This window comes from Saimiri boliviensis, chromosome 5, assembly GCF_048565385.1.
Source record: "Saimiri boliviensis isolate mSaiBol1 chromosome 5, mSaiBol1.pri, whole genome shotgun sequence".
NCBI lineage: Eukaryota > Metazoa > Chordata > Mammalia > Primates > Cebidae > Saimiri > Saimiri boliviensis.
Genome location: NC_133453.1, coordinates 102,651,999 through 102,665,407, shown reverse-complemented (window position 1 = coordinate 102,665,407; position 13,409 = coordinate 102,651,999). Strand labels below are relative to the sequence as shown.

The following is a 13,409-nucleotide window of genomic DNA, read 5'->3' as shown; positions in this document are numbered from 1 at the left end:
AATTTGCCAGAAAGAATTCAGAAGGGGGGAAATAGTTTATAGATAGGAATTTGAGACCAGCCTGACCAACATGGCAAAACCCCATCTCTACAAAAAAAAAAAAAAAAAAAAAAAATCACAAAAATTAGCCAGGTGTGGTGGTATGCATGTGCATGTGTAATCCCAGCTACAAGGGAGGCTGAGGTGGGAGAATTGCTTGAACCCAGGCAGTAGAGGTTGCAATGAGCCAAGGTCATTGTAACATAACTTGTAGCAGTGAAAATTAGAATAAACATACAAAAATAAGGAAAATATTTAAAACTTCATACTCCATTTATACAATGGGAAACTATAAGACCATTGAAAATTATGCTTTCAACTTTTTGTTTTAAGCAATACTATTCCATCACTGGAGTCTTAAATTATTTTAAAATTACTATTTTAGAGATGGTGGCTCGCTATGTTGCCCAGGCTGGTCTCCAACTCCTGGCCTCAAGCAATCCTCCTGCCTTGGCCTCCTGAAGTGCTGGGATTACAGGCATGAGCCACCACACCTTTTAATAAAAGGAGAATATAGTCATAAAATGTTAAATTGAAAAAGCAATACATGGAAGTATGTATATGTATCAGGCACTATATACACAAATATGTATATATACAGTATATAATAAAAACAAGAAAGCATATATAATCGAAAATTGGTTCTCAAAATTGGTGCAGCTAACATACACTTAAGGAATTGATTCAAATCACAAATGTCCTGGTTCTGCTTAGGCTACTGAATCAGAACTTCAAGGCCCCTAGGACGCAGGAATGTGAACACTTACAGTTGTGTTCTCCTCATCCTGTGGTATATCATTGTTTCATCTTGTATTTGTCTGTCTCCCAAGCTGGAATGTGAATTCCAACTAATACATTTAATGGGGAAAAGTAAAGTAAAGGGGAGCCAAGTGGGAAGGACAGGCAACCATGAAGCCTTGGAGTCAGGGCAGCAGGACATAGACAGAAAGGAGGAAAGTAGGATAATCAGTGCTTGCACAACTCAAGACTGGGCAAGAGGTGTTTCAAAGAGATATATATACTTTTTTTTTTTTTTTTGAGATGGTGTCTTGCTGTTTCCCAGGCTAGAGTGTAGAGGAGCTGTATCAGCTCACTGTGAAGTCTGCCTCCAGGGTTCAAGTGATTCTCCTGCCTCAGCCTCTTGAGTAGCTGGGATTACAGATGCCTGCCACCATCCCTGGCTAATTTTTAAGTCGTGATGGGGTTTTGTCATATTGGGTAGGCTGGTCTTGAACTGCTGACCTCAAGTGATCTGCCTGCCTCAACCTCCCCAAGTGCTAGGATCATAGGCGTGAGCCACTGTGCTTGGCCTCAGAGACATTTTTCAAAGGAAATGCTGAGCGTTATGCCTTGTAAGCTACTCCCTTCCAATCTCCATTGGGAAATCAATAAATATTAATTTCTCCCTAATTCACAGACATGAGAGGCCTGCTGCAGGTGAGTGGGGAGAAATGCTGAATCCTGCTTTATGGAGGATGGGAACAGTGTGTGATGAAGGCTGCCAAGGGGTCACCATTAAGGTCAATGTGTACTCACCTTGAGAAGCATGGTTTTCATGGTAAATCTCATAGGCTTTTCTGTGGGCATCACTGAGGGTCTGGAGCTGTGATGCTCTTGATTTCTGGTGGGGAAGCTTCTTGATCACTTCCTCCAGGTCACTAAAGGTGAACCAGATCCCAACTAGGTCCCCGAAGGAGTGAAAGGCGAATGCAGCATAGTCAGCAAAGAGGTCACTGAAGACTTCAGTTCTCTGGAGGATGCTGGCAGGGAGGGTCTGGTGGTGCAGGACAACCATGGGCTGAAGCTGTGCGGTCTTGAGGGCCTCCAGGAGTCGCCGATAGCACTGCACTGTTTTTTCGTCGGGATTCTGGGTGCTTCCCACTGGGAGGAGCTGTGCCCATGACAGAAATACCTTATAATGAGTGATCTTACCGGCATGAAGACTGCTGAAGTATTCTGGCAGGAAAGTGGGCAGTGGCTGGTGACAAACATAAATGTCTTGGTCTCCTGCTACAAAGTTAGAACTCTGGTCTCCTAGGGGACCACTCAGGTTGTTCAGCAAGTCATTGGTTAGAGGACCAGCAGCGGAAATGAAATTTCTATCAGACTCCCAGTCCAACCCCCAGCATGGAAAACTTAGCAGGACAATAAAGACTACATGCCACAACAGCTCCATGTTCTAGGAACTGTTAGGAGGTAAGTAGAACCTTACTTTATAACTATGACTGAGGTTGTAAAATACTCAGTGATTATTGACTTAATATTTAACTGGATTATCTATGGCCACAAAATCAGTGCACAGTTCACTAATGCAATATTTAAAAATGTAAAGATCATAACAGATAACACAAAACCCTCAAAATTCCTATATAATTCAAGCAGAGAAACCTGGAAATGTCTGAAGACAAAAGTTATCAAATTTTCATCTTAAAAAATTTTTTGGGGGATGACAGGACCTCACTTTGTTACCCAGGTGGGAGTAAAGTGGTGCGATCACAGCTCGCTGCAGTCTTGACTTCCTGGACTCAAGTAATCCACCCGTCTCAGCATCCTGGGTAGGTGGGACCATAAGTGTGTGTCACCATGCACAGCTAATTTTTTGTATTTTTAGTAGAGATGGGGTTTTGCCATGTCACCCAGGCTGGTCTCCAACTCCTGGGCTCAAGTGATCCTGTTGCCTCAGCCTCCCAAAGTGTTGGGATTACAGGTGTGAGCCACTGCACCCAGCCACAGATTATTTTAAAATTTGTTTACATAATAGAACAAAAATAAATCTTTTGCCCAAAATTTTCCCCCTTTAAAAATATGCTGAACATATTTGTAAGCAAGTCAAACAATATAGAAACATCTATGAAAAACTTGCAAATTCCTTTACCTACCCTCCTCCTCTTCCTAGGATAAGTATCTTCAACAATATGCATCCTTCCAGTTTTCTTTCTCTGCATGCATATCTTAATGGTTATCCAGAAGTCAAAATGCCTGGATTTAAATCTCATCTGACAAAAATTACTTAACTCTGTGTCTCTATTTTGTCACCTGTAGAATGGGGATAATTCACAATCGGCTGTGGAAATTAAATGGGTTGGTCACTCTTGTAGCACGTTTAAAACAGTACAGCTCAGGGACTCCTATTACATATACACAAATGGAAACGTGCGCATAACATTTAAAATATAAAACAATTTAACATATATGGAATCATGCCATGTTTTATTTTTCAGCTTTCTTTTCTTCCCTTAATAGCTCTTAGAGCTCTGCCTATATCAGAACATATAAACCCAACTCTATTTAACAGATACACAGCTTTCCACAGCACGACTGTACCATAAATTAACATCTTGCATATTAAACACTTCAGTTGGTTTTAAATTTCTGTGTTGCAAATAATGCTGCAAATGAATATTTATAGGCTTATATAAAGGCTGGGCATGGTTGCTCATGCCTGTTTTGCCAGTACTTTTGGAGGCTGAGACTGGAGGACTGCTTGAGGCTAGGGCCTTGAGGCCAGTCTGGGCAACATAGGGAAATCATGTCTCAAAAAAATTTTTTGATTGAATGAAATGCAAATTGGCTTCCAAATTAGTCTTCTTCAAATTTAAATCCTACATATATTTAGAAGTGTGCCTGAATCTGTCTGCTTTGCTAATGCCTATTATAAAACTTTACATTTTTGATACTTTGAGGTAAATATTATGTCCTTTTCTTTTTCTGATTACTTAAGAGGTAAGTGAAGGTCTTCATGTTAATTGGGCATTTATTTTCCTTTTGAGATTTATATTCATATACTTTCTCCATTTTTATCTTATTACTGATATAAAAATTCTTAACAGACTGGATATCACATATGAAAACAAAGTAGAAAAACCATCTTTTAATTTGGTTTAGAATCTTTTTTTCTTTTTAATAGATTCCCATTACTTTCCAAAGACTGTAGAGGGTTAAGCCCGGGAATCTTTTTGAGACAGTATCGCTCTGTTACCCAGGCTGGAGGACACTATCATGATCTCGTCTCACTGCAACCTCTACCTCCCAGGTTCAAGCAATTTTCCTGCCTCAGCCTCCCCAGTAGCTGGGATTGCAGGTGCCTGCCACCCTGCCCGGCTAATTTTTATATTTTTAGTAGAGATGGTTTTCCTCCATGTTGGGCAGGCTTGTCTCAAACTCCTGACCTCAGGTGATCCACTTGCCTTGGCCTCTCAAAGTGCTGGGTTTACAGGCATGAACCACTGCGCCCGGCCTTGTTTTTCTTAAGTGAAAGCAAGCCTATTAGGAAAGTAAAGGAATAAAAAAATGGTGACTACATCGGCAGAGCAGTCTTTCTTTAGTGTCTTTAAAAAGATACATTACCTGTTATCATTTTTTTAAAAATCCCGTGACAAATTTGCTTGAGTATTCATTCTTGTTTTAATATTTGTCATGTTTTTATTTTTAAAATACATAATGATTACACATATTTGTTGAATACATTTTGATAAGGTTTCATATGAGTTGATCCCAAGAAAGGGCAATTATTAGGAAAAAAGTGTTCAAACCATTGTTTTAACCTATAATTTATCTTGTTTTCTAATAGATTTGTGGCTGTTCAAACTCACATTGCACTGCAAAGCTCAGAGATCAAGGCAAGTTGAGTACTTACCAGTATTAGACTGTCCCACATGGGCCTTAGCCTTAGAAAATATTTTACTTTTGTGAACTTCAACATATTTTGTGATTTAATGGATCTTCATTACAGGCACAATTTTAAAAATGCCAGTTCCTGGCCGGGAGCAGTGGCTCATGCCTGTAATCCCAGCACTTTGGAAGGCCAAGATGCGCAGATCACTTGAGGTTGGGAGTTCAAGACCAGCCTGATCAACACGGAGAAACCCGTCTCTACTAAAAATACAAAATTAGCCAGGCGTGGTGGTACATGCCATAATCCCAGCTACTTGGGTGGCTGCAGCAGGAGAATCACTTGAACCTGGGGTGGAGGTTGCAGTGAGCTAAGATCGTCCCACTGCACTCCAGCCTGGGCAACAAGAGCGAAACTCCGTATCAGGGGGAAAAAAAAAAAAAAAAAAAAAAAGCCAGTTCCTGACACTAATGACACTATAAAACACTCCCAACAACTTCTTTTCAAAATATATTTAGATGCAAAATGGTAATCTACAGAAGAGTATTTTTCCAATAACCAATATACCTTTTTGTATTTGGCAGGATTCAGACTCTTGCATAGTAGGACTGCACAGCTTTAGAGTGGCAGAAAAGAGGGAGGGAAGAACTTCATGGAAATGATGACTGACTTCCTGTAAATTTTTTTTTTCAAATTCCCTTTTTAAAATTGATGCGTTTTACATATTTATAGGATACATGTGATATTTTGTTGTGTGTACAGAATGTGTAATGACCAAATCAGGGTATTTTAAGTACCTATCACCTTGAATATTTATCATTTCTATGTGCTGGGAACATTTCAAGTTCTCTCTTCCAGCTACTTTGAAATACACCACACGCTGTTGCTAACTAGTCATCCTATTATGCTATCAAACATTAGCACTTATACCTGCTATTAAATATCTAACTGTATGTGTGCTCACTTTTTATCTTTAAATCTCTAACCCATCTTGAATTTTAACTTTGGGTATGCTGTGTGGCAGGCTAATTTCTAACACCACTGAATAGGATATCCTTCCTCTAATATTTGAAATGTTACTTTATCAGAAATGAAAAGCCTACAGAAGCACAGATGTTTCTGAACTTTTTACTGTTGCGACTGATTTATCTGTTCACATGCCAATCACACACTATCTTAATTTCTACGCTTGTGCAGCACTTTTTGCTTTCAGATAGGGCAAGGCCTCTTCTATCATTCTTTTCCCCGGAATCATTTTGGCTGTATTTGCACATTTTCTTTTCCATGTGTCCTAGAGATACTTCAATTTCAAAACATCTAGGTCTACTTCAGTTTTGTTTGTGAGTATCCCACAGTGTAGCTGTACCACAGTTTATGTAATAATTTCCTTAATGATGAGCGTCTGTTGGGATTTGGTTAAAAATGTGTTAATAGGCTGGGCGTGGTGGCTCGCGCCTGTAATCTCAGCACTTTGGAAAGCTGAGGCAGGCAGATCACGAGGTCAAGAGATCGCAACTATCCTAGCCAACATGGTGAAACCCCATCTCTACTAAAAAATTACAAGAATTAGCTGGGCGTGGTGGCTCACGCCTGTAGTCCCAGCTACTCAGGAGGCAGAGGTTGCAGTGCGCCAAGATTGCGCCACTGCACTCCAGCCTGGCGACTGGCAACAAAGCAAAACTCTATCTCAAAAAAAATAAAAATAAAAAAGCATTAATAGATCAGTCGACAATTTATGGTATTCAAATCTTTCCATTACAGAATGTCTATCCACTTATCTTAAACATTTGTCTAATTTTCTTCACAAAGGTCTCATGTATGATCCATTATTCATTAACCACTTTATCTCTCTGACAAGTACCACATGAAGCTGAATGTGTGGAAACATAAGCACACATACTCAGATGCAGAAAAAGGGGATTTGCAGTAATGACCTCACCTTGTTCTGGAGCCCCCACTCTCATCAATGGCAATTGGGAGTGGAAAACATTTTGCCAAAAATGAGTGTATCTTCCCTGGACTTAAAAGTTTCCTTTAGTAAACAGTCAAATTAAAGTTCAACTTCCAGTTAATATTCTTTCAATCTGCACCCCACTTTCCTTATGAAGTCAGTACAGGGAGATGCTCACCCTAACACAAGTGGGAGAGGGCTCTTTCTTGCTGTCTCCTAAATTTTCACTACAATGTCTGGCCTGTTGTTTGTGCATGTCTTATGCTAGTATGCCTATCACTCCCGCAACAGTAAGTCTGAGGTCCTGCACCCCAAACTTTCCTCATCCTATTGTCAAGGACCCTCCCATCCTTATTAAAAACATACTTGACAGGCTGGGCTCAGTGGTTCACATCTGTAATCCCAGTACTTTGGGAGGCCAAGGCAGGTGGCACATGAGGTCAGGAGATGGAGACCATACTGGCCAACATGGTGAACTCTGTCTCTCCTAAAAATAAAAAAAATTAGCTGGGCATGGAGGTGCATGCCTGTAATCCCAGCTACTTGAGAGGCTGAGGCAGGAGAATAGCTTAAACCAGGGAGTTGTAAGTTGCAGTGAGCCAAGATCGAGCCATTGGACTTCAGCCTGGCAACAGAATGAGACTCCATCTCAAAAAACAAACAAACAACAAAAAACAAAAAACACACACACATCAAAAAAAACCCATGCTTGACAGGAGTTTATACCCTGCATCTGCTATGTAACTTCTCTATTTCCAGGCCCCCTCATCTCACCCCATCCTTTTTAAGTCAGCAGAAATTAAAGTTACTATTTATAAGCTTACCATACAGAACACAGGAACTACCACATTTCCCTAATTGGCCCTGCAGGCCCCAGAATGCCATCCGTTATTAAAAGCTACAACACAGGAACTGCTCCATCATGAACATACTGATCACAGCTAAGTCTCAGGAACTGTTGGTATCATAAACGGTTATAATTTTTCCTGGAAGGAGATCATAAAATTTGGGCACAGCTTGTAATATAGTAAGTGACTTATTTCCCCTAAAAAAGCAATTTGAAAACAATCCTGAGAAATTAACCTTAGGACACAGAAGTAAAAGAAATTATTAAAGAGTAATTTAAAAAAGTATAATAAAGTTCTAATTCTTATAAACATTAAAAAAAAACTGGAATTAACCTTGGAAAGTCATCACTAAGGCCTCTAGCTTTCATATGAATTATCTAATGACTCCTTCTCACAGAAACCTAATCCATAATGCCACAGTTCTATCCCTTCACTCCAGATTAAGCAAAAAAGGAAACACATTCACAAGTAGATGGAAGCAATAATCACGGTACAGTAGAAAGAAATCCAATAGACAACTTCAGAACAAGTTATTGTATTATGATGAATAAAAGCAGTAGCTGGCAATCAAAAAAGCTATTTGCTCGGTAAGACAGCACATACTCTAAGAGTAATGGGCCTTTTTCTATGAAAACAAAACAAAGGTATTGTTTATAGAGACCACACATTATTTGGTTCCAACTTCACTGGGACAGGAAACACACCAAAGGAAGTGCTGAAGTCTATGTTGGTATAAAAGCTTGTGACAAATGTGACACACAGGACCATGAGGTCAGTTCTTGTTTCTGAAAACAAATCTTGAAGCATCACTTCCAGAAGCATTTCTGTCCCTACCAGAGCTCCAGCCAGGAGGTGGTGTGCGACAGTTCCTCAGCTCTGATCAGTTACTTTCACTATCTCAATCTTCCAGCAAGTAATTAGGGTTAACTACCAAGTAGGGATCTTCTTCATAGCTCTCACTTCCCTCTGTGGAGCCTTTCAATCCAGCCTGGGTGAGCTCAATTAGAACATGATCCTATGAAACACAAATACTTGTCTTTAGATTTCAAGCAGTATTATACAAATGTCCAGATATATAAGACTTGATCCTTCTTCTGATGGTTTGCTATCAACATTTTCTTTCATTTCCTAACTAGAAACTCCTAGGAAAGGGACCATACTTTAAATATCACCATTAGTGCTCTGCTAAACCCTGTTCCTATCAGGATGCTGAGTTTTGATACCATAAACCCCCTGTGGAAAATTAAGAAGTACGTAAGTAAGCTTAACAGATAATGTGATTTTAATAAGGTTTCCTGGCACATTACATCAAATGCTAATAAATATAACTTCAAACAAGGAAATAATGCTTGAATTTTAAGGTTATATAATTCTGCAAAATCTTCTAACGAATTGGAAGTCTGTTTCATACTATCATTCAGCGATTTTTAATTTTTAAATTTTTAATTACTGACCACTGAACTTTTTCATATACCACCATTTCATAGAGTTAGAAGAACAATCTACGAAGAAAATTCATGTAGAAAATTTTTCACTCTCAGCTAATAAAAAAAGGCAGAACATGTCATCTGGCTTAAAATCCTGATGACAGATTTTAAGACCATGATATAATCATAGATCAGTAAAAAAAAATGTTCATAAATGAGAAGAGCTCCTAGCCAAGCCCATAGAAAGGAACTCAGGAAATTGTGATTTGATCCTTAAAAGTTTGGCAAAGCTCCACAGTATAAACATTGATGTCACTAAGGGGGATTGGACACTTTTTAAAAAAACTGTCCTAGTTGGGCATGGTGGCTCACATCTGTAATCCCAGTACTTTGGGTGGCTGAGGCGAGTGGGCTGCCTGAGGTCAGGAGTTTGAGACTAGCCTGGCCAACACAGCAAAACCCCACCTCTACTTAAAATTAGCTGGCATAGTGGCAAGTGCCTGTAATCCCAGCTACGCAGGAGGCCAGGTCAGGAGAATTGCTTGAACCTGGGAGGTGGAGGTTGCAGTGAGTTGAGATGGCACCATTGCATTCCAGCCTGGACAACAAAAGTGAAACTCTATCTTAAAACAAAACAAACAAACAAAATAATTGCCCTTTCTAATCTACCCCTGCAGTTGGATTGGACACTTGTTTCAAGCACTCACTCTATGTGCTAACACACCTTCACAGGAAGCATATGTAATCAGCACAGTATAAGCTTTCTGGTTTTCTGTAGCAAATTACTTCAGGTGGTAAGCCAAATTTAAAAAGGTAATCCAGGCCAGGCACAGTGGCTCACACCTGTAATCCCAGCACTTTGGGAGGCTGAGGCGGGTGGATCACCTGAGGTCAGGAGTTCGAAACCAGCCTGGCCAAACATGGTGAAACCCCATCTCTACTAAAAACACAAAAATTAGCTGGGTGTGGTGGCAGGCACCTGTAATCTCAGCTACTATGGAGGCTGAGACAGGAGAATCGCTTGAACTCAAGAGGCGGAAGTTGAAGGGATTAGGGAACCAAGATCATACCACTGCACTCTAGCCTAAGCGACAGAGCAAGACTCCATCTCAATCAATCAATCAATCAATCAATCAATCAATAAAAAGGTAATCAAAGTTTAGATCAGTTAGATTCACAGTGTGTTCCAAAGTCCTGAAGTAGATTCCCTGCCTGGGTCGTTTTACCTTACACGGATCCCAAGGAGCACACAGACATGTCCTACCACTAGAAAAGCAACTCTGGATCGTGTTCTGAGTGGCTGTTCTCACACCTCCCTACCCCCTAATAATCACACACTGATCTACTTTCATAGGAAAGCGGTTTTTCAGAAGACACAATCTTAATATGTGACCTCTGTAATATTTATGTAGTGAGCACTGGGAACTGAATTGGCACAAAGGTTAAAATCTCTGCCATGTAATAGGAAAATTCAGTCATTCAACATATATTTGATCCTGCTATGTGCAAGGCACCACCGTAGCTCCTGGGCCAAGTCTCTACCCTCACAGAGCTTATATGCTGTAAGACAGACAAACTACACACTTAAAGAATATACTGCTGGGCCATGTTAAACATTATGAAGAAATACAAGGCAGGGTGACAGCAAGAGCAGAAGGCTGCTATTTTGACAGGCTAGGCAAAAAAGGCTTCTTTGAAGAGGTAACATTTGAGCAGACGTTGGAGAGGAGGAGGATATCTAAGGAAACAGACAAAGGGTGAGCGCAATGGCCCTCATGTTTGATGTGTCTAGGGAACAAGGCCAGCGACACTGGGGTGGGATGGGCAAGGGGATGACCGCTGTGAAATGAAGTGAATGAGGCAGACAGGGTTTACTGGGTAAGTTCTGCAGACCATGACAAGGAGTCTACATTTCATTCTAATGTGAGAGACGCACTGGAAGGGAGGGTAGTAAAATAATGTGACTTACATTTGAAAAAGACCTATCTGGCTGCTGAGCAGGAAGCCAATACAAAAAAAAAGGACAGTGATGAGGCTCCTGCAACAGTCCTGGCCTAGTGGCTTGGCTGGGCGGTAAAAAGAGAACAGAAAATACATACACACGGGAAGGCCGGGGTCACAGGATTTGCTGCTGAAGAGTTGTTGTGACGGGAGAGTGGAACCAAGAAGTCAAAGACAATTCCAAGGCGTTTGGCCTACCTACCGCAATTAGTAAGAACAACTCAGTTGCAAACAGGGAAGGACAACTATGTTTTTGAACACATTAAGCACAAGACACCTGTTAGCTCATCAGTAGGCAACCAGCTCTATCCATCTGGAGTTTAGAGGAGTGGTGAGAGCTGGTGACATAAATGTGGAAGCCATCAGTAGATGGGTAAATTCGTAAAACCAAATGAGATCACTTAGGTAATGAATGTAAATGATCTGAAAGTAAAGTAAGAAAAGAAAGATTCAGGTTGGACATGGTGGCTCATGCTTGTAATCCCAGCACTCTGGGAGGCCCAGGTGGGTGGATCACCTGAGGTCAGGGGTTCTAGACCAGCCTGGCCAACATGGCAAAACCCTGTCTCTACTAAAAAAATAAAAAAATAGCCAGGCATGGTGGCGGGTGCCTATAATTCCAGACTTGGGAGGCTGAGACAGGAGAATCGCTAGAACCTGGGAGGTGGAGACTGCAGTGAGCCAAGACTGTACCACTGCACTCCAGCCTGCGTGATAAGAGCAAAACTCTGTCTTAAAACAAAAAGAAAGAAAGAAAGACTCAAGATAAGAGACCAAGAGGGAATAACCAGTGAGAAAGACCCAGGAGGATATAGTGACCCAGAACCAAGTGAAGACGACAGTATTTCTAGGAGTGATAAACTCCTAACAAAGCTGTGGACAGGCTGAGTACTGAGAATAGCCAGCTGACAAGAGTGGAGAGAAGGCATGCAATGGTCCTGAGAGAGACTAGGGCAAAGAACTGACCAAGGAAAAGGAATTGCACTGGGCAGTGCTGTCATGAGGTTGATGAGAGTATAAGAACTGTCTACCTGAAATTCCTGGTCATCAATTTAAGTAAGACTGGGCTCACAATTGTATGCTTTTCTCCAGATACTTTTAGCTGCTTATATAAGGGTAGTCCAGAGAAAAAAAAAAGAGGCTTTATTTAAGTAAGTTTGGGGTTTTTGCCAAACAAGTAAGACACAAAAAACTCAAAGTGTCAGGAAGAGTGACTATTGGGTTGGGCAAGGTGGGAACTAGGAACCAAGGATGTGAGGAAAATGAAGCATAGAAAGTAGGTGACAGTATGACCAAGGGCGAATATGAGGGTGGAAAACAGAAGCTTAAAACACCCAACTAGTAAGACCTTAATCCCACTTTCCAAGATTCAACCTCAATTCTGCTGGTTTCAGCAGAGGAAATAAATCATTTACTTGCTGTTAATTCTCTCTTGTTTTACAACTCATACTTCTGACTACATTCCAATGATTCAAAACAAACAAAGGTTAAAAAAATTTCACTAGTAAACCTGGAGATACAGGGCATGAACTCCCTCCCCCGCATACCACAGCAAGTGTATTTCTGAACTTACATAATGTGTGAGTCGATGAATGACTTTCTCTATGATTCTTTTCTTATTTATGAGTTCTTCTTCAGAGTCTATTTCTGATTCGATTTCCTTCAAGTACCAGTTAACAAGCTCGCTCCTCTTTAATGCTGACTCATCTTCTTCTACAACAAAAAAAAAACACATTTAAATTATTCCAGCAAATTGTACCGTCAGTCCTTGGTTAAATCTCTGCCACATACACAACAACATAATGTACAGATTAGATAAACATCAACCTGTCCGAAAGTACATCTGCTGACATAAGGTCCACAATGTTCTAGCGTTAAGCCTGAAATAACACGTCATATCACTTGTATTAAAGTATGCCTTCCATTATTCTTAAGGAGAAAAACCTAATAAAATAGAGATGATAAGGAATACATTTCTTAAAGCTATTAGGATTTCAAAGTATGAAGGTCTTTTCTTCATCTTATGCTTCACCACTTCTAAGAATGTTTTCCAACAGAAACTGAAAGCATAAATTAGGAATGAAGCATCAGCAAGCAAAAATTCTGAAACGTTAACTACTTTTCCTCTGTAGAAAGGGGAAGGCTTTATGGAACTGGAGTTTACTAATAAGTCAAATTAATAAGCATTCACTCAAAATAAAAAATTACCCATTTATTTTAGCAAGGTTCATCTTACTAACTGAACTGTCTGCTTCTTTTAAGTCCAAGGTCTACCAGACTTTTACAAAGTCCTGGTAGAACCCTCAACACACAGGAAATGTTGGGACCTGGATAACATAACTATCACAAAACTCAATTTCTGCTATGTTTATAACTTAGTTGCATGAGGAAGAGAGAATTATGACATATAACATGAATCAAGAACATGTTGAGTTTCCAAATCATTCTATGTGAGAAAGGAATGGAGACAAAAGCTGAGGTGTGCCACTTTCTTGCCTTCTCTCTTCCCACTGGTCTACAGTTCCCAGGGG

General features: G+C 40.3%; 2 protein-coding genes across 3 annotated transcripts in view; both read right to left on the bottom strand.

Annotated features, from left to right (window-relative positions):
• LCT (lactase) overlaps positions 1–3,133 on the bottom strand; it is a 66,209-nt gene extending 63,076 nt beyond the window's left edge. For both annotated transcript variants that reach the window (XM_003922008.4, XM_074399742.1), the window contains exon 1: positions 1,576–3,133. In XM_003922008.4, coding sequence (XP_003922057.2) covers positions 1,576–2,215 — 640 coding nt within the window. In that variant the 5' untranslated portion in view covers positions 2,216–3,133. The remainder of the gene's footprint in view (positions 1–1,575) is intronic.
• Positions 3,134–3,230: 97 nt separating this feature from the next.
• MCM6 (minichromosome maintenance complex component 6) overlaps positions 3,231–13,409 on the bottom strand; it is a 45,056-nt gene continuing 34,877 nt past the window's right edge. Inside the window, exons 16-17 of the mRNA XM_039470192.2 lie at positions 12,452–12,591; positions 3,231–8,465 (exon numbers count right to left, since the gene is read on the bottom strand). Of these exons, the coding sequence (XP_039326126.1) occupies positions 8,349–8,465; positions 12,452–12,591 (257 nt within the window). The 3' untranslated portion in view covers positions 3,231–8,348. The remainder of the gene's footprint in view (positions 8,466–12,451; positions 12,592–13,409) is intronic.